Source organism: Sceloporus occidentalis, unplaced genomic scaffold (assembly GCF_023333645.1).
Source record: "Sceloporus occidentalis isolate IW3139 unplaced genomic scaffold, rSceOcc1.0.p SCAF_17, whole genome shotgun sequence".
NCBI lineage: Eukaryota > Metazoa > Chordata > Lepidosauria > Squamata > Phrynosomatidae > Sceloporus > Sceloporus occidentalis.
In genome coordinates this window covers 9914342-9938076 of record NW_028316997.1, presented here as the reverse complement: position 1 = coordinate 9938076, position 23735 = coordinate 9914342, and the positions used below count along the sequence as shown (strand labels likewise).

Here is a 23735-nt window from a genome sequence, read left to right as displayed (position 1 = left end):
GTAATGGCTGTGTTATTTTTAACAGCAAATTTACACTGTTATACAGGCTGTACACTCACTACTTTACATTGTATCAGAGATATAATACAATATTTACAAAAATGTGAGGGTGTACTCACTTTTGTGAGATACTGTATTAGGCAGCAAGTGAACATTTTGTCCTCAAAGTTGATGGCCAGTCAAGGTGCCCATGCTGACCCCTGTCCACTGCTGAAAGAGCCTACAATGGGCATGTGAGCATAAGAACTCAACGCACGGGTGGTTTTGCACCGCATACCTGGAGAACACATGGCACCAGGATGCATCCATGGAGACCACACCTAACATCTTACTGAACCTGCTGCTAAGGTCTTGGTGCCAGATACCACAGCATACCCTCATAGGTCTAGTGGAGTCCATGCTTTGACGGGTCAGGGCTGTTTTGGTGACAAAGTGGGACCTACACAATATTAGGAAGGTTGTCATGTTATGACTGATCAGTGAATGTATTAACAACCTATATTTTCTTTATTTTGCAGAGGTATGGAATTTAGCCCCTTCTTAAAAGTGCTTACCCTGCAATAAGTTCAGAACTGTCACTTGCATGGGTAACATGCAACATCTACATGTATATACAACTACATACAGTTGTGTTCAAAAGTTTGCATACCCATGAAGAATTGGTAATATACACTCACTGGGCACTTGATTAGTTACACCTGTTTAATTGCTTGTTAACGCAAATAGCTAATCAGCCAATCACTTGTCAGAAACTGAATGGATTTAGGCATGTAGACCTGATCAAGACTACTTGCTGAAGTTCAAACCAAGCATCAGAATGGGAAAGAAAGGGGTTTTAAGTGACTTTAAACGTGACATGGTTGTTGATGCCAGACGGGCTGGTCTCAGTATTTCAGAAACTGCTGATCTACTGGGAATTTCACGCACAACCACCTCTAGAGTTTACAGAGAATGGTCCAAAAAAGAAAAAATATCCAGTGAGCGGCAGTTGTGTGGACGAAAACGCCTTGTTCATGTCAGAGGAGAATGGGCAGACTGGTTCGAGATGACAGAAAGGCAACAGTAACTCAAATAACCAAATGTTACAACCAAAGTATGCAGAATACCATCTCTGAGTGCACAAAACATCGAACCTTGAGGCAGATGGGCTACAGCACCAGAAGACCACACCGGGTGCCACTCCTGTCAGCTAAGAGCAGGCTGCGATTTGTACAGGCTCCCCAAAATTGGACAATGAAAGACTGGAAGAACATTGCCTGATCTGATGAGTTTCAATTCCAGCTGCAACTTTCATATGACAGGGTGAGACTTTGGCGTAAACAACACGAAAGCATGGATCCATCCTGCCCTGTATCAACAGTTCAGGCTGGTGATGGTGGTGGTGTAATGGTGTGGGGGCCACACTTTGGGCCTCTTAGTACCAATTGAGCATCGTTTAATGCGACAGCCTACCTGAGTATTGCTGCTGACCATGTCCATCCCTTTATGACCACAGTGTAAAATCATCGTGATAATGCACCATGTCACAAAGCTCACATCATCTCAAACTCGTTTCTTAAACATGATAATGAGTTCACTGTACTCCAATAGGCCTCCACAGTCACCAAATCTTAATCCAATAGCGCACATTTGGGATGTGGTGAAACGGGAGATTCGCATCATGGATGTGAGGCTGACAAATCTGCAGTGACTGCATGATGCCACCATGCCCATATGGACCAAAATCTCTGAGGAATGTTTCCAGCACCTTGTAGAAATTATGCTACAAAGAATGAAGGCAGTTCTGAAGGCAATAGAGGGTCCAACCCGGTACTAGGAAGGTGTACCTAATAAAGTGGCCAGTGAGTATATGTACCATTGTTAAAGAAAACATGAGTAAGCAGGCAAAACATATTTCTTTTTTTATGGGATTCATATTCAACTGTAGGTTATGAACAAAACATGGCATAATGTTCAATGATATTAAGGTCTGCAGACTGTGATAGCCACTCCAGAATCTTCACCTTGTTCTGCTGTAACCACTGGAGGGTTGTGAGGGACTGGGTCCATACAGACGACTATAAAGACCCAGAGCGCCCAATCGATGGAATTCAAGTCGGACAGGGCCTGGTGCAAGGCGACTGCACTCTCCCGGGTGGGCATCTAGGCTTGCGCGGCCACATACCAGTACCCTGACATAGCAGCTCATGTTGTCCAGAACAAAACCGTGATATCCTGCATGCAACCTGGAGCAAGCATGAGACATAGCTCTACAGAGAAATAAGCAGGATGCTGCAAGCTGGGAGTAGGGAAGCTTAGCAGAGTAACAGCTGAAACATAGCAAGCAAGGGGGACAGAACAAGGAACAGGGAGACTGAGCAAGAAACACAGGCAGACAAGACATACATGGTACAGGCCTCAACAAGGGACAGGGAACAAGGAATAGAAGGGATGGAGTGAGGAGCCGAGATCCTCAGACGCTTCTCCAAAAATCCTCAGATGATTCAGACAAAAGAGGGCAAAGGCACATAAAAGACAGACACACATAAAAACAGGACTAGCCTAGGACTATGTGATAACAATTGGAGATTCCGTCACATCGTATGGCCATAATATGCTTAGCCTACCACTACCCCAAAGTACTCCAATATTCGGTTAGTTCTAGCACTAAACCCTGTCTACTGAATTAAGAATAAGCTAAAACTAAACATTGAGCCTAAACACAGAATCAAGAATGGCATACCTTTAGATGGCAGACTGAGACAAATATAACAAATGGGTGGGGCACACCTTATAAAGGAAACAGAGCTGAAGCAAAGAGCAGAGCTAGAATCAAGGAATCAGAAGCACAGAACAGAGCATATGGAAATCCAAAAATGGATTACAGCAAAGGGGAACCTCTAGCGAGACGGGGGAAACTAGCGAGATGGGGGGAACAAGAGAGAAGCAGCTCCGCAGCCTGAGTGGAGCCTGACAAGGGCCAACTTGGCTTTCTGCTTGTGGTAACTTGTCATGGCTTGTCTTCATGATCTCCATAAACAAGGTAAACAGGTTTAGGTGGGTGGGCTTAGAATCCTTCCTTCCACAGTTCAAGACATTGCTTAACCCTTTGGCTGCTAAGCCATTTCCCACCCTGGTGCTAAGCTGGTTTTCGGCATTTTGGTGCATCTCACGTTTAAACGCGTTTAGAAGTACATTTCTTGGGAATAAACTATACAAACCATATATTGTTTTTTTCAGAACACCCAGCAGACTCCAAATATACCATTTTTATATGTGTATGTCTCATTAGGTTTGCAAAATAAAGCCAAAAATGGGAAAAAAGTGTAATTTTTCACTTCCGACTCAATAAAAACTAGTTTGTAATGTTATTTTTCTAAACTCTAATATCAAAAGCTGTTTCTAAATATTTGTAGTAGGTAACCGGTATAAAATAAACAGAAATTGAGAACAGTAGACTGTGTTTTTCTAATATTTTATAGCTAAAAGTTAAATTTATTAGACTATCACAAAAGACATCTTTACATTTAATGCATGGCTGGCGTCAATTAAACAGCTCTAGCTGCCCGGGATGTTAAAATATGCCAACAAAATTATATATTTTTAGAAACTACACCCCCAGCTTCAGCAAATGAGGTCTTAGTTGTATTTGTATCACAAATCTGACGTGCACAACAAATAAGTGAATATCACACTTCTAAAAATAAAAAGTAATTAAAAGCGACAAGTTCATCTATGTCTTGCGCACTCCAGTCTTGTGCTACGAATACATGCAGCCCCTCATTTGATGCGCCAAGGGGTGTAGTTTCTGAAAATATATACTTTATGTACCATAATTTAACTTTCCAGCTGTCTAGAGCTGTCTAAATGCAGGCATCACCCCTAAATCTCCAATCTGCCATATCTGAAGTTAAAGTGGTCTAGACATCTGGGGAGTTAAATTAGGGTACACATTTCAAGAAACTACACCCCTTGGAGCTTCAAATTAGGGGTTATATGTATTTCTAGGGCAAAAATTGAGTGCACAAATAATGATTGAATATGTCGCTTTGGCTAGAAAATATGTTCTTTCTAACCATAGCGACATGTTCATTTGTGTCTTGCGCACTCCAGGTTTGTACTAGAAACACATGCAGCCGCTCATTTGATGCGCCAAGGGGTGTAGTTTTTGCAAATGTGTACTTTTTGTGCCATAATTTAACTTCTTACGTGAGCAGTAATGCCACGTCAAGGCTTCAACCCTAATTACTGACCATTTACACGCCTTTCATATCTGCATTCACTCGCAGAAGCACACACCATACTTTCCATACATTCACTCACAGAAGCACACACCATTCTTTCCCCTTACAATCCCAAAGAAATGATGGTAAAGGGAGAAAAAAAAATCCCTTTTACAGCAAAAATAAGTTTTGCAGTAAAAATGCAAGGCGCTCCAGTGATGAGATGGTTACTCACGTACCGCACAGGCTAAATGGCTGATTTTAATAATATTTGCAGTTCATCAGGATTTCAAAAATTGCCTTCCTCTAACAGTGTCTAAATTTAACCCCATGATCAAAGGTATCATGGGGTTAAAATTTAGTATCAGCCATTTTTAAAAAGGGAATGAGACTTTTTCATAGCTATATGATCACTGTGGTAGCATTGGCTACCACAGTGATCATTTAGCTAGAATACTTAGACTTTATTATTTTTTTTTAAAGTTAAACTAGTTTATGTTTAGATAATTTAATTAGGGGGTCTCTAGGCAATTTTGATCTTTATTTATCTGCCTTTAGAGACCCCCATATCATTTTTTTAACTTAATATTTTTTATTCTTTTTTTCACAAGCATTATACCTTGCCCCCATACCGCTTTAACTGACAATTGTCAGTTATTAATAAAGTTGCGCCGGATCGGGTGGTCCCAGTGATGCCCTTCAATATTAGGGGCAGATCGCCGGGGTAGGTGGTGATGGGGGTCCACAGACCTCCATCAAGGTAGGGTAGTGCTAGCGACGGCATGGTGCCGTCGTTAGCACCTGACTGGGACTGCTAGCGATGGCACCATGCCGTCGTTAGCAGTCAAGGTGTTAAAGGAAGTGATGCATGAATACACTGGAAACAGGGTGTGATGTCAAATGCATCATCTCAACACAGGAAATCCTCCTGTTTTAATTTTCAGAGTCTCTAGAGGGTGTTCCTAGAGGCTCTCTATTTTTGTGGAGGTGCTCTGGGAGGCCTGATTTACAGACAGAAGAACAAGAAGAGTCAAGAGAAGATGCAGAGCTGCTCAAAAGAGGACAGGGATGTGGTTGGTGGAGAAGGTAGGGAGAGATAGTGAGTGTGTGAAACGGCTAGAGTAAGAGTGAATGAAAGTGTAAAAGAGAGTAGAAGAAAGAGCAATGAAAAAGCAACGAAATGCAAACAAATATAATGGATGATGGGAGTTATCCTGAACCAACTTCAATGTCTGGCTCAGTATATAGTGATGGGAGTTATACTGTGCTACTGACTATGTCTGGCTTATTTTTTTTTTAAGTTGGAGTCAAGCTGTACCACTGTCTGTGTCCGAATCACTATATAATAATAGGAGTCCTGCTGTACCACCTTATGTGTCTGGCTTGCAGTGGCAAATTTAGGGAGGGCATATGGGGGGACAGGGATAAAAGTAGGGGGGGATTATTATTGCCATGCACACACACACACACACACACAGACATATATATATATATACACGCACACACATACATACACACACATAAATATTTGCCAAAAAAATACAAATCTAAAAATATGCACCCACAAGATTTGCCCCAGCACCCAGATTGCACCCTAAATTATCGTATCTTAGGTCTCCTCTGTCAGGGCTCATCTCTTATTTCATTTTATACATTTAGGCCCAAAACAGTAACAGTAAACAATGCACTGTCAAAATACACACGTATACTGTCTCAAAGGCCTCCCTATGAACACACATGCCTGCTACACAAGTACATTCATGCTTTCCGTAAACATCCTGGCTTAACTCTGTTCCACTACTCGCACCTCCAGTGGATTTTAGTCACCGATGATGCCCCCCCCCAACAATGCTACTGTTAGCTTGCTATATAATGATAGGAGCCATGCTATACCATAGTCTATGTCTGGCTCACTCTATAATGATAGGAGTCATGCTGTATATTTTCTCTCAATGAATAAGCCCACACATTTCTGATGAAGTGGCCCACTACAGAAAAATATACCCTGATATATACTCTATATTATTATGCTCCCAGATCTCTAGACTAAGATGATAATTAAAAAAAAAATTAGGAAAGATGTATTGTTATCACTATGCTGCCCAAGAAAATTATTATTCTTAATGATATTACTTTACTATTGAAATTTAGCATAATGCAAAGCCATTGATGAAACTAAACCAATTGATATCTTGCCACCTAGTGCATTTCCACAGTGCTGTCTGCGGTAGGGGCTCTGCAGTGTTAGCGTGATGCAGAGCACACAGCCGCTTCTACGACCTAACAGCTCGCATCTCCCTGGCATCTTTTGTGCTTTTTCTTCACTCCCCCCTCCAGCAGCAAAGCCTTTGTGTCAGCATCAGTGTGATGAAAACAAGCCTTGCTTCGTTATAGCAGAAAGAACTTGGTATCTGGTTCAAATAACCCTTCTAATACAATAAGGTGAAAATGGTATGGTAGAAAAACAAATCAAATGGGAGAAAAAAATGCATGACGCTTAAAACTTAAAAGCAAGCAATATTCCTTGCTTACTCCAAGCAGACAATAAGCAGACACTAGTAGCGGTGGACAGCAAGGTGCGATAATTGTTTACAGCGACGTAAATGTGCAGATAGTGTATGGAAGGAGGAGGGAGGCAGTCTCAATCCAGACCCACACAGGCGCAGAGGATGGTGTGGTGAAGCCTGCAGGCGGGGCTCTTCAGCACTCCCATGCATACACAGCACTGACAGCAGAAGCCACATTAAGGGGCGGGCAGTCTGGAAAGCAAATGTCCCTCTCATGCTGCACCTTGCTGACCAACACTTGTTCACCTTCTTCTCAATACAAAGGAAAAAAAACAAGCAATTTAGATTTATTTTGCCTGTGACTGCCATCCGTATCTCATGCCTCCCAGTTAATCTGTTCTGATGACATCTACAACCTGTTTACTCCAAGGCAGGGAGGGATTATATTCATTTGGGATTAACAAGAAGAGGAGGGAGAGGAGTTTCTCCCTGCAATAAAATTGAAGATACCACCGTACAGACGAGGAAAATGTAAATGAGCAGCAAGGCTCATTCCTAACAGTTTCTCCAGACTGTGCACATATAGGGTGGAGCCCTGGGATTTCTGTGGATTTACAGCATCAGGCACCTTAACTTTTCCCCTGAACTGCATGTGCATGAAGGACATGGAGAAAACAGAGCCTTTGTGTCATGTGCATTGAGTTTCTCTTATATTGTTAGATTACCTGTAAACCTGAAACCTGACCCATTGGATCGTTCATTTATTTACAGCACATTGTCAGCTTGTATTCTGGCATTGCTGCTTTTGTCTGGCACAGCAGGATCGAGTGACATGTTTGGAACTACCAATGCATTGCCTCGTTTCTAGTTAAAGCGTTTCTTTTAATCATGCAGAACACCTTCGATTCGTTATTCTCTGCATGCTTTGTGTGGGTTTTTATAGTGAGTGTCCACGGTCTGCAGGATGATCTCTTTATCCGGAGGCAAGAAAATGTGCATAGCATAGGCTGGTGCCACGGTTTCCACTGCATCGCTGGCAAACTTTTCCCTAAAAGGACAGGAGATGAATCTGTTTATATGGAATCTCTCGGTGAAAGGACTTTAAAGAAACTCATTTGTAAATGCAATGTAACTGTGTCGCAGGGACCGTTAAATAACCCAACTGAACTTTCATATGTGATGCAAAGATCAGCACTGCAAAATGAAAAAGGAGACAGAGACGCCATCCCTACATCCAATATCAGATACAAAGCATTGGCCCTAAACAAACTGATTGTCACACCTGAGCAGGAGGAGATTGATCATGCCCTAGGGACGCTTTATATCCAAAATGGGAGGACCAGGAGAGGAGCCGGTAACCACCAGTGGAATAAAGGCAATGACGACAGAAAAGTATCTGTGAATTTAAATGAAACTTTGCAAGATCTGATCATGTTAAAAGATACAGAACCATACGCTTTGGCCTTAAATGGCTCTGCCCCTATTGCTACCAATGATGTCAAGGTGTTTCCAGATAGCATGGAAATCAGTGAAGCTCTGATGCCCAAAAACACCTCAAAGAAACGACAGCATATAAGAAATCCATTTTACCCGATCACAGATGATTCGTACGGTGCCTATGCAGTCATGTGTCTGTCCATTATTATTTTTGTCATTGGGATTATGGGCAACATGGCTGTTATGTGTATAGTCTGCCACAATTATTATATGAGAAGTATATCCAACTCACTTTTGGCAAACCTGGCCTTTTGGGACTTTCTGATCATTTTTTTCTGCTTGCCATTGGTGATATTTCATGAACTTACCAAGAAGTGGTTACTGGAGGATTTCTCATGCAAAATCGTACCATACATTGAGGTAAGAATTTGACATTTTCATGTTTCTGAAATGATTTTTGATATTTGTGATTATTGCCAGTTAGTTGTGCTTTTTCATATGCTATATTTTATATATATTCACAATAATCCAATATCACTTATTGGGGAAAATATGCCTTTGAAAAAGAATTAACATTTACCATTCCTGATCAGGAGTAAAGAGTAAATAAGTACTTCAGTTGTGAAGCTGATTGCCTGCTTTGAATTAGCATGCTTGTTTGTTCCTTATTTAAAAGTGACCAAGCCACGGATTGGTGCCAGGCTTTTGGAATACGTTTTGTAGCTCTGCCAAGCAAGCCTTTGGCCAACTGGCTTCCTTCCACCACCATTAACAAAAAAACAAAGAGAGCATCAAAGAATGCTCATGGTGATGTGAGCCAGTACCTACCAAAATCCAGGTCTCAACCAAAGTATATCACTTGTATTAGAACTGCATGGGCAACAGCATATGTCTGTATGTGCCACATTTTCAGAGGTGGTTAGTTTTCCAGGCAGTTTCTGAGTCATGGCTGGATCTCATATATCTGGTGCCAAGTAGAACGCATTTTTTCCAAACTGGTCACAGGCTGTAACTTGTAAAGCTGATTCTCTGTAAATTGTATCTTCCTAATTATTCTGGGTTTTTTCGGTTGTACTATTCTCTATAATCCTCCAAGAACCCTTCTCAAGACCACCCCTCCACAGTCAAATGTTTCCATACATGTAGTGTGTTTTGTTTTCAAGATAATTTGCCATATTAAAACAATCTTAAAGCAATAGAGGCTAATAGAGTGGGGGAATTAAAACATGCATGGAGTAGGCATAAAGGAATCCTGAATCGAAGACAAGACCAAGGCCTCATTAAGGTCAGAGTATTTACATGAGAAAAATAGGCAGACTTGATGGGCAGAATCGTTCTTATCTGCCATAAAATTCTATGCCTGTATCTTTCAAAGCCCATTGAAAACCTTATTCAGTTCAACAAATTGTTCATTGCTAAAATCTGTCTTATTTGTCAGTACCTTGCCAGATCTTTCTTGAGTTATTTAAGGTGAATTATTTCTTATACCTTCAATCTCCTAACAACCAATGATGCGCCAGACACATCACGGAAAAACATATATTTAAGGGCCAGTGACGTGCCTGAAATGTCACGGGGTAAATGAGCTTAGAAAGTGATCAATTATCGCGTTTTTTTCACTCATGAGTGAAGAAGCATATGAGTGGTATCTCTGTAGTCAGAAGATGTTGCTGAACACATACAGGGCTGTAAATTCATACCTGATGTACAATGTAAATGTGAAAAACACATACAAAATTATTACCTTAAAGTTTGACAAAGGCTGGTTGTAGAATTAGTGCATGTAAAATGTTCAAATATCATCATCTGAAATACCCTGTGCACTCTAGTTTTAAAAACATATATAGTTTCATGGGGGTAAACTAAATTGGCTGGCTTCAAAGATGTCTCAAACAGGACATGGGCACAGGATGACCAGATATTGAAAAACTGAAATGTGCATTTCCTAAATGTGGTCTTTTAGCCCCCAAACAACCAAATAAACCTATGCATGGGTGGAATCACTGTTACTGAAGACATATTTGTTACATTATTGGTGGTGTTTCTAAGTAACCCGCTAAATTCTTAGAAAATTAATACCTGATTTTCAATCCCGTGTGGAAAAAAAAACACCAAAAATGTACCTGTTTGGCAAAGATTGATGGTAAAATGGCTACACGAAAAGTGTAAAAATACCCCAAGTTGAATAACCCTTTTTTGTCCTGAAAAAAAAATTATAATTTGTGTGGGTGCACTGCTAAATGAGTGAGAAGAAAATTACAGCTGAACACAAACACCGCAAAAATGTTAAAACAGCATCGGTCACGAAGTGTACAAAAATTAAAAACAGTTAGGTTGTTAGGGGGTTGAATTTCATAAATTACATTTTGATACCACATTTTATGCCAGTCCTACACATTGTCTGTTTAAAAAAATCAATAGAATATGTTTGTGGTAACAGGATAATGAGATGTTACCAGTCTCACTTTGACTTGTACTCATTTTTACATTCCTTTAGAAATATACAGTTTTCAGTTGTGATCTTTGTGAGATCAACCAGAAGCCCCAGCAGCCAACTATATGTGATGAGTTAATTTTTAAAATGACATTCTAAATTTGTACTAATTTCAGAAGGCTGATAACATATGTCTTACATTGCCCTATAAAACTCAATGATCCGTGTGCGATGGCCGCCTAGTGATGGGAGCAGCTTGAGGGGTGAAAGCTCCGCCCCCTCGCACGGACCTTTCGCCCCTCACGCTGCTCCCATCGCTATGAGGCCATCAGATTGCTGGAAATCTAATCTAAATGGCAGATGCGTGCTGATGCCGCCGGCCAGAGCATTATGCCTTGGGCCAGCCCTGAATGTGTCTTAAAATATGATATAATCTTTATTTTCAATTTACAATAATGAACAAACACAATCTGTTTTAACTAATAACACACAGATTGTTCCTGTCCATATTGAATACAGCATTCATATTCTGGGCTGGAAAAAAGTATGTGAACTCCTAAGCAAATCATTTTAACAAAAGCTAATTGCAGTCAGGAGTTAACAAACATGGAGTCCAATCAATGACAAGGGAATGGAGGTGTGGTTTAGAGCTGCTTTGACATAAAAACACTTAAGTATTTTGAGTTTGCTACTCTCAAGAAGCATCTGCTGATGTGAACCATGCCTCACAAAAAAGAAATCTCAGAAGACCTACAATCAAGAATTGTTGATTTGCATAAAATGGGAAAGAGTTACAAAGTAACCTCATAAAGAATTTACATGTTAATCAGTCCGCAGTTAGACACATTTTTTATAAATGGAGACAATATTACACTGAGCGCCCAGCCAAGATGACTCCAAGGGCACAACGCAGAATGCCTAGAGTTACAGGTAAACTGCTTGAATCATTGGAACTGTTTAACATCTCTGTCTACCATATGCAAAATATTGGACAGGCATGTAGTCAATGACAGCACGGTGGAAGCCGCTGTTGTACAATTTAACATTGCTGTTCATCTGAAGTTTGCCAATGAGCACCTTGACACTCTACAACGCGAATGGGAAAAAGTGTTTTGGACTGATAAAAAATTGCTCATGAAGAACATGCAGCTCTATGTATTGCATAAAGGCACCAAATATCCACATGAAAACATTATCCCAATGGTAAATTATGGTGGAGGGAGCATCATTATGTGGGGTTGGTTTGCTGCCTGGACAGGTTGCCATCATTTAGGGGGACAATTAATTCCCAAGTTTATCAAGGTATCATACCTGGCTATCCATCAGCTGAATCTTATTAGAAGTTGTGTGATGCAACAGGTCAATGACCCTAAACATCAAGTAAATAGAAACAAAAACATAGAAGGTGATGGCAGATAAGAACCATTTGGCCCATCCAGTCTGCCCAACATCTGAATACTTTCCTTTAGTCACTGGCTTTATCTTATATCTAGCTTAGCCTTATGCCTATCTCATGCTTGCTTAAACACTTTCACTGTAGTAACATCTACCACTTCTACTGGAAATTTATTCCATGCATCCACTACTCTTTCAGTAAGCTTATATTTCTATATATTCGCACCAGACATCTTAGGAATATGGCTGAGTTCTGTGAGGAAGAATGGTCTAAAATTATTGCTAAATGTAGCTTCAGATCAGACCTGCACAACAAGAGGTGCTTGTTTGAGGTTATTGCTACCAAAGGAGAGCACTGTAAATGTTTAATGGGTGTGTTCAATAAAGACATGGAAGATTATCATTGTTTGTGTGTTATTGGCTTACATTGTGTAAATATATAGTTTAGCATTTTTAATGAACCCTAAGGGGTTATTTTTTATATTTCATTACTTTTAGTTACCGTGGTGGATGTTTTGTTAGTGGGTAATTTGTTAGGTAGGGGTTTAAAAAAAAAAAAAAAAGCTAGTTTTTATGTTCCTCTTTTCCACTTTTCTTTTCTTGCATTCCTTTGGTTTTTGTAACAACATTTTGTTGCCAGCACACCAATTATTCCTCAATTGGTTTTATGTTTTCCAGAAATTTTGTTATATAAATATTTATCCGAGTTCTTTATGAGACTCGCTGTATGCTATTCTCCTGTACACTTGCCATTGCTACTTATCTTCTGTATATGTACTCATATCATTAGATTATTGCATATTTTATGCTGTCACATGCTATATACTGATTGTGTACCATTCTAAATAAACAGAGATTTGATTCTAGAATAAAATAAATAAATAAATAAATAAAAATAATAAAAATAAAAAAGCTAAACATAAAAACCTTAACCCCCCTCAAAAAAATATATTATTTGTGTGGGTTTACTAAACGAGAAAGAAAACAATAATAGTTCAAGAAAATTGCCACAGTCCTCTAGTGTAATATAGTCCTTGTCCTTAAGTGGTTAGGAAGTTATGACATGAAATATTTTGGTATCTTGTGACACACAATTTGATGGATAATACAGCACAGTTTGTGTCTTTTCCATAATTATTATTGCTTAATATTGTTGATAATTATCATAATTCTTTATATAAAACCAACCATTTACATAGCACTTTACATATTGCATGAGGTCTGACATAGTCCGATTCTAGCTATAATTTTATTCTTTTGAAAGTACTTAAAGGCGTGTTCATTAAATATTGCAACTGAGGATATTCTCAATACCAGCTATATAAGAATGTAAATTGGATCCATCTCTTTCCCAAATTCAATATTTTGCTGTTCTGTACAGTAAGTTAACATACTTTCATGTAACTGTCTTTCAGGATGAAAATAATAATATACATGTATTAGAAACTCACTTTATGTACATACCACAAGATCAGACATCTTAACTTCCCATTTTCAAGACCTGCATGATCACTTGTCTTCATTAAATTATTTCTGACAATTGTTAATTTGCTGGTTAATGTGGTTGCTTCAGGGCATTATATTGAGAAAATACTATATCTCATCTTCCTTGAAATAAACCTTTTACGCATCCCCATAATTATTACACTTGGTTGCCTGGACCAAAAGGGCTAAATGTGCTAGGTATGTACCGTGTGTGTAATGCCACACTATGGTCAAATTTCTCACATCAGTAATGTAAGGGAGCCACCATTCCCTCTTCTGAAGGAAGTCAATGTACCAAATTTCCATTAAAGAGGAAACAAACAGAACATTGCAGATCAGTCATAGACATTTAGGCAGCAATTGCCCCATGGACCAGGAAACCCAATATGGATATTTGCTACATCTCTTGTGAGATCAGCTGGCTTTCATGCTGGTGAAAAAGCATGATAACAGCTAACAAGCTTGGATCAGGGCTACTGATTTCCCCCAATTTAGAAAATAAAATAAAAAAACAAGATATTTTATTACAAAACATTTATTTTTTCATTTTTTTAAATTGACAGATGAGCCTTTGTTGACTTCAACACCCATCAATCTATTAAGGAGTTGTAGTCCTCAAAAGCTGGTGCGCCAAAGCTGTCACAAGGTTGGCATACTAGCAGGGGTATGTATTTTCTTACTATGTGTCTCATTGTCTTTTTAGCACCATGGTGAGGGGCACTGAAGGAAGAGATTTGGTCAAATGTCTCTCCACAAAAGCAAGACATATAGACATTTAGCTTTTACATCTGTTTGGAATACCTACACTAGATTACACCAGGAACCATAGTGTATATCTAAAATGTAGCAGATATTGTTAACATTGATAATAACCAGTCCCTAAGTGCTGACGTATAGCCATACAAATAATGCTGATGTTTCTAGCTAAACCTATAACCGACAGATAGCTTTTACAAAGTAGTGCATGCCTTTCTCTCATAGTGGAGTTGCACATCTATTAACAAAATGTCATGGTGCTAACAATGGAGCAGTGTATCAGAGTTCTGTGCCAAGTAACAGTGTCCTTTGTTATCAGAATGGTGGGAAAGTACACGTCTTGTCAAACCATTAATCATTGTTTTATTCTTTTCTCCAAATGATTGTTTTGTTAAGAACATCGTTTATTCTTCTTTGTTCTTAATAGAACTTTGGAAGCTAGGGACCATCACTTGGTAATTTTGGGTTTGTACGTTTTAACCAAAAGCAGCTTAATGCAGAAATATATTAAAAGGTGAAAATGACAAGATGAACATTTAATATGATAATATTTTGTTCCAAACGTATAAACAGGTTGATGTGGAAAATGTTGCTACTTACTAGATAAGTTTGTTGTTGTTCAGATATCGACCACCATTGCAATATAAAAACTATTAATTTGTTAATCTTGTGTAACATACAATAATAGAAAGTAATGATTCTAATAATGTACCTCTGTTGCCCAAGAAAATGATCTGGGTACTTACTATAGTAGTCAATTTGAAACAAATGTGGTTTCAAAAAAATAAATTTCAGTTGCTATTTTTTTTAAATCAAAATTTTTGCCTCTTTTAGAGTAGCAATGCTGACAGGTTAAATTGGTAGGAAGTATAAGTAATGTGGTAAAAGTGTAATCATTATGTTTAATTTTCACTAGGGCTGCAACAACTAATCGATAAAATCGATAATAATCGATAATGAAAATCGTTGCCAACGAATTTCATTATCGATTAGTTGAATCGATTTTTATCGATTATTAAATGAGGGTTTTTTCAGAGCAAACGCTCTGAAAAATACCCCTCATTATATAATCCGTTTTAGTGACTCACAGCAGCAGCTCCTACTTACCAGTCCCTCCCTGTAATCACTGTGACAACTGGCCCCGCCCCCTTCCTTCTCCCAGAAGGCCAGAACCACATGGCTGTGACACTCATCTAACTGTAAGTATAAAATTAATATTTGGGCTACTGAAAGTTAGGGGAGGTGGGAGTTAATTTAGGGGCAGTTATGGTTAATGGGGTGTTTAGGGTTAATTTAGGGGCAGCTATGGTTAATGTTGTGTTTAGGGTTAATTTAGGAGCAGCTGTGGTTAATGGGGTGTTTGGGGTTAATTTGAGGCAGTTTTGGTTAATGGTATGTTTAGGGTTAATTTAGGGGCTGTTGTGGTTGATGGGGTCTTAAGGGTGAATTTAGGGGATGTTGTGGTTGATGGGGTCTTTAGGGTTAATTTAGGGGCAGTTATGGTTAATGGGGTGTTTGGGGTTAATTTAATGATGAGGACTGAGGGTTAATTTTATTAATTTATTAAAGTTAACTTAAGGTGCAGTTAGAGATAAAGGGGGGCAAACTAAGGGGAATCTAAATCCTGGGGGCAGTGAAGATTAACCCAGTACTTATTTATAAAAGTATGGTCTGTGACTCTATGAGGGGACTATGAGATATCTGGGGGGTATAAGGCATATCTGGGGAGGATGGAGTGACATATCTGGGGGTATAATGCATATAGGGTATATAAGGCATATGTGGGGAGGGCAGTGTGGCATGTCTGGGGAGGACAGAGTGGTGAATCAGGGTGTATACGGCAGATCTGGGGCCACAGTGGCATATCTGGGGGTAGAGTGGAGTGGCATATGTGGGGAGGGCAGTGTGGCATGTCTGGGGAGGATGGAGTGGTGTATCAGGGTGTATAAGGCATATCTGGGGGTAGAGTGGAGTGGCGTATCTGGGGGTAGAGTGGAGTGGCGTATCTGGGGGTAGAGTGGAGTGGCATATGTGGTTAGGCAGCGTGGAGTGGCATATGTGGGAGGCAGCGTGGAGTGGCATATGTGGGAGGCAGCGTGGAGTGACATATGTGGGAGGCAGCGTGGAGTGGCATATGTGGGAGGCAGCGTGGAGTGACATATGTGGGAGGCAGAGTGGAGTGGCATATGTGGGAGGCAGCGTGGAGTGGCATATGTGAGAGGCAGCGTGGAGTGGCATATGTGGGAGGCAGCGTGGAGTGGCATATGTGGGAGGCAGCGTGGAGTGACATATGTGGGAGGCAGCGTGGAGTGGCATATGTGGGAGGCAGAGTGGAGTGGCATATGTGGGAGGCAGCGTGGAGTGGCATATGTGGGAGGCAGCGTGGAGTGGCATATGTGGGAGGCAGCGTGGAGTGGCATATGTGGGAGGCAGAGTGGAGTGGAATATGTGGGAGGCAGCGTGGAGTGGCATATGTGGGAGGCAGCGTGGAGTGGCATATGTGGGAGGCAAAGTGGAGTGGCATATGTGGGAGGCAGAGTGGAATGGTATATGTGGGGGGCAGCGTGGAGTGGTATATGCGGGGGGCAGCGTGGAGTGGCATATGTGGGAGGCAGCGTGGCAAGCCTGGGCTCAAACATGCATATTATGCTGTTTGTATTTAATATAATTTGTTTATTACATTATTTTAAATAAATGAAAAATTTACATTCATTTTTTTTATCCGATTAATCGATTAATCGAAAAAATAATCGGCCAACTAATCGATTATGAAAATAATCGTTAGTTGCAGCCCTAATTTTCACTCTAGTTAATTGAAAATCCTGCAAATGTTAATCCATGCACATTACCTGTAATTTAAGGATTTGTAAGAGGGGAGCTTTGGTTCCGTGATCAATTATGGCTCACATTATCACTAAAACTTAAATTACTGCAATATTTATTTCAGCCATCTCAATACTGTTCTCCATTTTTCTTGTAATACCTGAAATTCTCAGTAACGTATGTCGACAGTATGGTGCTCCTGTGCACAAAATGCAATGTAAACCATTTAGAATAAATATGGCACTTGGTTAACTAAAGCAGGGGGCAGTAGCAGCATACATATTGCAGTTCAACAAATATATATATTTTGAATTATTTTTATTATGTATAAAAACAAAGGATGTATACCTTTATTGGTAAATAAATATACTGTTTGACCTTGAAACTACAGAACAGAGTCAATGTTTACACTTATCTGTTTGGTACAAATACCCACTGCAGCTTCTAGAACACTATTATAATTGAAGCAGGAACCCCTGTCAGTACAACGGTTTGATGAGATGCTGTTCATATCTGGACAGTGAAGGGCAGGTCAAGAGCAGATGTGGCTAGTCAGGTGACTTCTACTCAAATCAGGATAGTAGATGGGTGGACCAGAAGGGCAATGGTGTTCAGCTGTCATAAATTCATTCCTCTCTTCTTGATTTCTCATTAGCTAATGATAGGCTTTTAGCACCCCCTAAGAATCAGGGTAATGCTATGGTGTACGCAGCTGAGATAAATTAGCCACACATATGCATGATAATATTCTCTGCACAAATGTGTCTCACATTTTCTGATGTTTCTAAGTAATTAGAAATTACTTTTTAATCTTCAGTAAATTCATATCTAACATGTTTGTATATTCATCCTGCTGCTACATCAATTTCGTAATTTCCCAAAGTCAAGTGGTTGTGTGCTTAAAACTACTCACTTGCCAACCAACACTACACTTGGCATTGGGCATAGTGGTATAGTGTATATTCATATTCATAAATCATATACTAGTTTTGGACAGTTTTCAGAAGCTTTGAAGCCATATAGGATTTCACAGTATAAATTGTTATTGTCATTTAGTTGTTTTATATAACTTTCTTTCTTGTCTCAGAAATATCAATCTGCCTTGTGAAAATATGCCACCTCATGCCAAAGTTTATTATCTTTTTTGTAAGCAACTAGTCATGGGTTAAAGTGATAACAATGAAACCTTCGAAATACCTGATTCTACACTTCCAGTAGACACGTAGTACTGATTATTACTGCAAACACAACTTACACATATTGTCTCACACAATAGTAGCAGAATAATTCACAATGAATTAATTAGATTGTTAGTATTTACTGTGTTCACAATGACTTGCTGATTATGTAAATTTGCTAGAAATGAGAATGTGAAGCTAAAGTGTGTAAATAGTAATCACAGAGCAATCACCATTTCTGCTCCAGTATATTTTATTAGCATAAAAGCATCATAACAAAGCCCTTCTCTGATGCAGTATTTAATTTGTACAGTGCAAAACACTACCCCATTCTACATCAGTAAAACTCCTCACATAGTTTATAAAAAATGGTCCATTTCCAAGTAAAGTCCTAGAACAAGTGTTACATACAGTCGGAATGGATGCATGGAATAGGCATATGGCTCTCCTGAATCTTATACTAGACCAATGACTGATTAAGGTTTGAGTCCTGGCACCAGACAAAATGGGCCGACTAGATTGGGCAATTTATTTTTCTCCTGTTAAATTCTATGTTTCTTATTCACTTATGTGTTAATATGAGAAATTAAGCACCACACCCCGGGGTTTATTCTCTAAAGCATAAATTGTAGGAGAGATGCATTTTCAACTCACAGACTTCTAAGTTGGGTAAAATCTGTTCAGGCTGATGCCCACAAGACTTTTTTTAATGTCCCATACTTGTAAACCCAGTGCTAAAATACTGTTTTCCAAAACAAAGAGTGATATAAAGTGATTTGTTGCTACACACTATCGTTTCCTGTTAAGCCACTTAACCATTTAAGTCCTTCATAACGTTCCATGCTGTCACGAAAATGTGTGCCTACAAAAATCCATCATGACGGCATGGATCCCAGTACAGGGCATTGCTTCACACCCAAGGCAGTAGTCAGGAACCAGCCTCACACCATAAGTCTTGCGCAATCTACATGTAAATGTGAGACCTACATGTATGGAAGCCTATGTTTACACTGTATGTGAGGATCCATTCACAGGGAGTGCTACTGATTGGTCAGAGACTGATCAGCAGCCTCAGGAATAATAATTCAAAAGTAATAGAATTTGTTTTTTAAAAGTGTGCCATCAGGCTGCCAGCTGCCAGTGAAAATTGTACGATCATGCAGGTGATTAGACACTATGCTGCAACTAGCCACCACCCACCCAACAGCAAATCCACCCCAATAAACAAAATACAAAAAACCTTAAACACATACATTATATAAGCATTCAGATTTCAATGTTCTTTTTCACAATAAACAGGTAGAACACTAGCACCAGCAGCAAAGCTCTAAAAGTGCTAAAGGCTCACAAAATGTGTCTTTTTTTATATAAACCATTGAGGCTGAACAGACATATGATACAAATTTGAACAAGCTCTGGGTTTTTGGGTTCAAAACCAATACCTTAAGTTGTCATCACTATCCTAACCTTAATTAAACTACCGCTATGAAATATGTAACTTCCAACTTCATAATGTTGCCGTGGCTATCTTTGGCTCATAGGCAAACCTTCTGTTTCCTTGTATAGGGACTTAGAATGTGTATTTTCCTGAAAATGAATTGGAGGATATTATAGCTAAATGATTGCAGTCATAAGGAATATTTTACTTTTTGGTGTTAGTTATCTAATTGGAATGAGCTTCTTATTTTAATGAATCTTACTTGCATATTCATTTGTTTCTTACAGGTTGCCTCCCTTGGTGTAACGACGTTCACGTTATGTGCCCTTTGCATTGACCGATTCCGAGCTGCTACAAACGTTCAGATGTATTATGAAATGATTGAGAACTGCACTTCAACGACTGCCAAGCTAGCTGTAATATGGGTTGGTGCTCTTCTTTTAGCTCTACCAGAAGTTGTTCTTCGTCAGTTATCAAAAGATGATTCAGGAGTAAACACCAACTTCCTCAGTGAACGTTGTGTTGTTAAAATCTCCACGGACCTTCCTGATACAATTTATGTTTTAGCACTCACCTATGATGGTGCAAGACTCTGGTGGTACTTTGGCTGCTATTTTTGTTTGCCCACTCTTTTCACAATTACCTGTTCACTAGTAACAGCAAGAAAAATCAGAAAGGCAGAGAAAGCTTGTACAAGAGGAAATAAACGTCAAATTCAACTTGAAAGTCAAATGAACTGTACTGTTGTAGCTCTGACCATTTTATATGGCTTTTGTATAATTCCTGAAAATATATGTAACATTGTAGCAGCTTACATGTCTACTGGAGTCTCTAGGCAGACTTTGGATCTTCTTCATCTCATTAGTCAGTTTCTTTTGTTCTTTAAATCATGTGTTACCCCTGTCCTACTTTTTTGCCTTTGCAAGCCTTTTAGCCGGGCTTTCATGGAATGTTGTTGCTGTTGTTGTGATGAGTGCATTCAGAAGTCCTCAACTGCAACAAGTGATGATAATGACAATGAGTTTACCACAGAACTGGAACTTTCCCCTTTTAGTACCATACGACGTGAAATGTCCACATTTGCCTCTGTTGGAACCCACTGTTGAAAATAGCTATCTAGTTATAAAACACACTTGTTATGTACATTTGAAATGTTTTCATTTTTTAAGATTAAACATTAAAACTGCTATAAAAATAGATATATGATGTTTTAAAACTAACAGGGTATGTTTCCAGTAAACATTTAACTTGTTTCTGCACCTTTATTAGATTGTTTTAATTATAGTCACAATTTATAACATTTTACAATTATATATCACACAAGGTGAAATTTATTATACCCTAAGGTGGTTTGCACTGAAAATCAATATAAGTTTTTGGCTATTTTAGCAATTAAATACATTTATATTTAGCTAATCTTCTTATCATTTGTGTCAGCATTTTGTCAAATTAGATTAATGCTAACATCCTTGTTGTATCTTCACATACCGTTGTATTTCTCCCATAACAATTTATTTTTTCAATATTTTAATATTTGTATAAAGCTCCTAAAGGAGTGATTAATAGAATATATACAAAGTACCCAATCTGCGGCTGGTTGTGATGATTAATTTTTACCAGTAACCATACATTTGTATTTTGTTGTTATCATTTGTATCATAGGTTTGTGGGTCTATAGGCTGGCAGCTTGGAACTTTATGCATTAATGTTATTTCTGTCAACATATATTTTTTCTTGTGTGTAAATATTCTGTTTTGTGTAAACTTAATTAAGGGAATACTATTTTATGTTATTTTTTTGCCAGACAGTTTTCTATTTTTTTCTGTTTTTCTTCATAATTCACAAAAATGTGGATTGGCTAATTATTTGGCCTAGACTGTGGTGGTGTTTAATCATTGATCACTGAAGTGCAGCACTATAAGTCATATCAAAAGGTTGTGACCTTCCCAAATATATACAGAGTAAAAATTAGGGCAAACAACTAAATTACTGATTCAGAAATGTTTGTCCAAGTCATAAATGTGATTAATGTTAAATGTGTTGAAATGTCTTCTGACTCTGCTTACTTTTTTTTACAGAGTTTAAAAGTTTTTTTTATTGGTGAAACTTCCTCTGATCCATTATTTTTTCTCATACCGTGACACAAAGTATCTTAACTGGTGGTATATTATTAAGGGGATGCTTTTAAGAAATTGTGTCTCTTAGCGGTACCTAATGATGGAGGAGGTTATAACATTAATGGGGAATGCCCTTTTTTTGCTTTGTTTGTTTTCAGTAGGTTCCATGTTTGTAGAGTACAGCCAGAAATGTGTGCTAAGTAGTGTTTTGTTACTTGAAGCAGAAGAGCAGATTACATAAGGATTTGCACAACTTTTTACTTTTGTTCCTGGTTTCCCAGTGTGATTTGCCTGCAGTAAATTCAATGTTCGCTTTGGATTGACTTGTGAATCATGAGAACAAGCTTCACAAATAGGAATAGATCATTAATAGGTAAGTAGTCCTGTGGAACACAGAAGTTATGAGACTTTTTTGTGACAAGTATCACTTATATATTCCTTACAACCATAGAACAATAATTAGGCAATCTAAAAGTGTAGTGGAAGTTTTCATTTGAGTGTGATTTGCATACCTGGGAACTCTCTGGGTAAAGTTCTCCGGGTCAACACCTGAATCCTCCAGGTTGCAGGAGCGGGGTCCTGACAGGCCTCACTCCCTGCCCATTTTCCCTTTAAATGGGGGTGTTTCCCGCGATGTCAGAGGGAATGCCCCCTGACATCAGCGAGTAAGCCTCAATGTCAAAAAGACCGCCCCTGACATCAGTGGTACCGCCCTCTGACATCAGTGGGCAGTCCTGGCGGCGTCCAGCAAGGGTAAGCTCTGGGTAGCCGGAGCCCAGAAGTTCCCAGGTCAATTCTAAATAAGTCTAAAAGGTCAATTCTAAATAAGGATCATGGCAAACTGATGAAGATATAGTCTGACCATTTACCCTTAAAAACAGAAAAGCAATAAGGTATGTACTTAGTGATGTATACTATCTTTGGTATACCAAAATAAATTACCATTTTCTTTCCAAAGACTCTCAAGGAAGTTTTAAAAATACCCCAGGGCTGGTAGTATGACAAAATGACTATATGGATTACGGTATCCCTTGGGGTTTATATATTATGATGCCCTTTGGACTTGCTTGAAAAGTCATGATTGATTAAATATCGTATAACATTTTAGGCAAAGAAAATAGGCACATATAGTTGTAGATTTCTGTATATAGGCATATTTAAGGACATTTTTGTGAGTCCCATATGGTGAAATGCACATTTTTTTAAAATAGTATTATATAAATAGTGATAGGATCATTCATTATTGGTAGTGTTTTTGTAAAGTCCAGACATGTATGTATTATTTTCGATACCAGCATTTATTTACAATTTTAAGTGAATATTAAAGTATATATAACAAAAAAATATTAGCCTTCAAAACAGAAGCACTTAAAAGTGAAACAAATGCTACCTCCTCTGCCTCTTAAATAAATTTTTGTTTAGAAGATCTTATTTAAAGGTTTTTTTTTTAATTTAGGGCCCTTTATATGAAAGCATATGCTCAGCTTCCTATTGATGCCAGTGATGTTGACAATGGCCATGCAGCCGAAAAGGACTGCCCGGTCACCGATTGCTTTCTGTTTTCTTCCCGATCTCTTGTCAGAGGTGGTTAGTTTACAATTTTGTCCCAAAATGTAAAAAAAAGAATGATAAGCATCTTTTCAAAATTGATATTTCTGTAAATAAGAGACCATTGTGGCTTTTTAATCTTTGTAAATGAATAATGAACACTTTGTTTTAGAACTTAAAATGTACTAAATGAGTGAATAGTATTTTTTTCAGTGTATTCAAAAATTGCTATTGAATAAGTAACACAACAAAAATTGTGAATTCATTAAATGGTTTTACAAATAACATGGCATGCTTAAGATAAACGTTGTGTCACTAATGGATGTTCATGACTGTATTTCATAATTCCCTTAGAAACAATTTGAAAATCCAAGTTATGTATAGAACTCATTGCATTTGTATAATTCTAGCAGAC

General features: G+C 38.6%; 1 protein-coding gene across 1 annotated transcript; it reads left to right on the top strand.

The window, feature by feature from the left end:
- The first annotated feature begins 1513 nt into the window (after positions 1-1513).
- LOC149302829 (prosaposin receptor GPR37-like) lies at positions 1514-20761 on the top strand. The gene is made up of 3 exons (XM_089482004.1): positions 1514-1666; positions 7673-8566; positions 19943-20761. Exons 1-3 carry the CDS (start codon positions 1514-1516, stop codon positions 20759-20761), a joined length of 1866 nt encoding a protein of 621 aa, XP_089338130.1.
- Positions 20762-23735: the final 2974 nt, after the last annotated feature.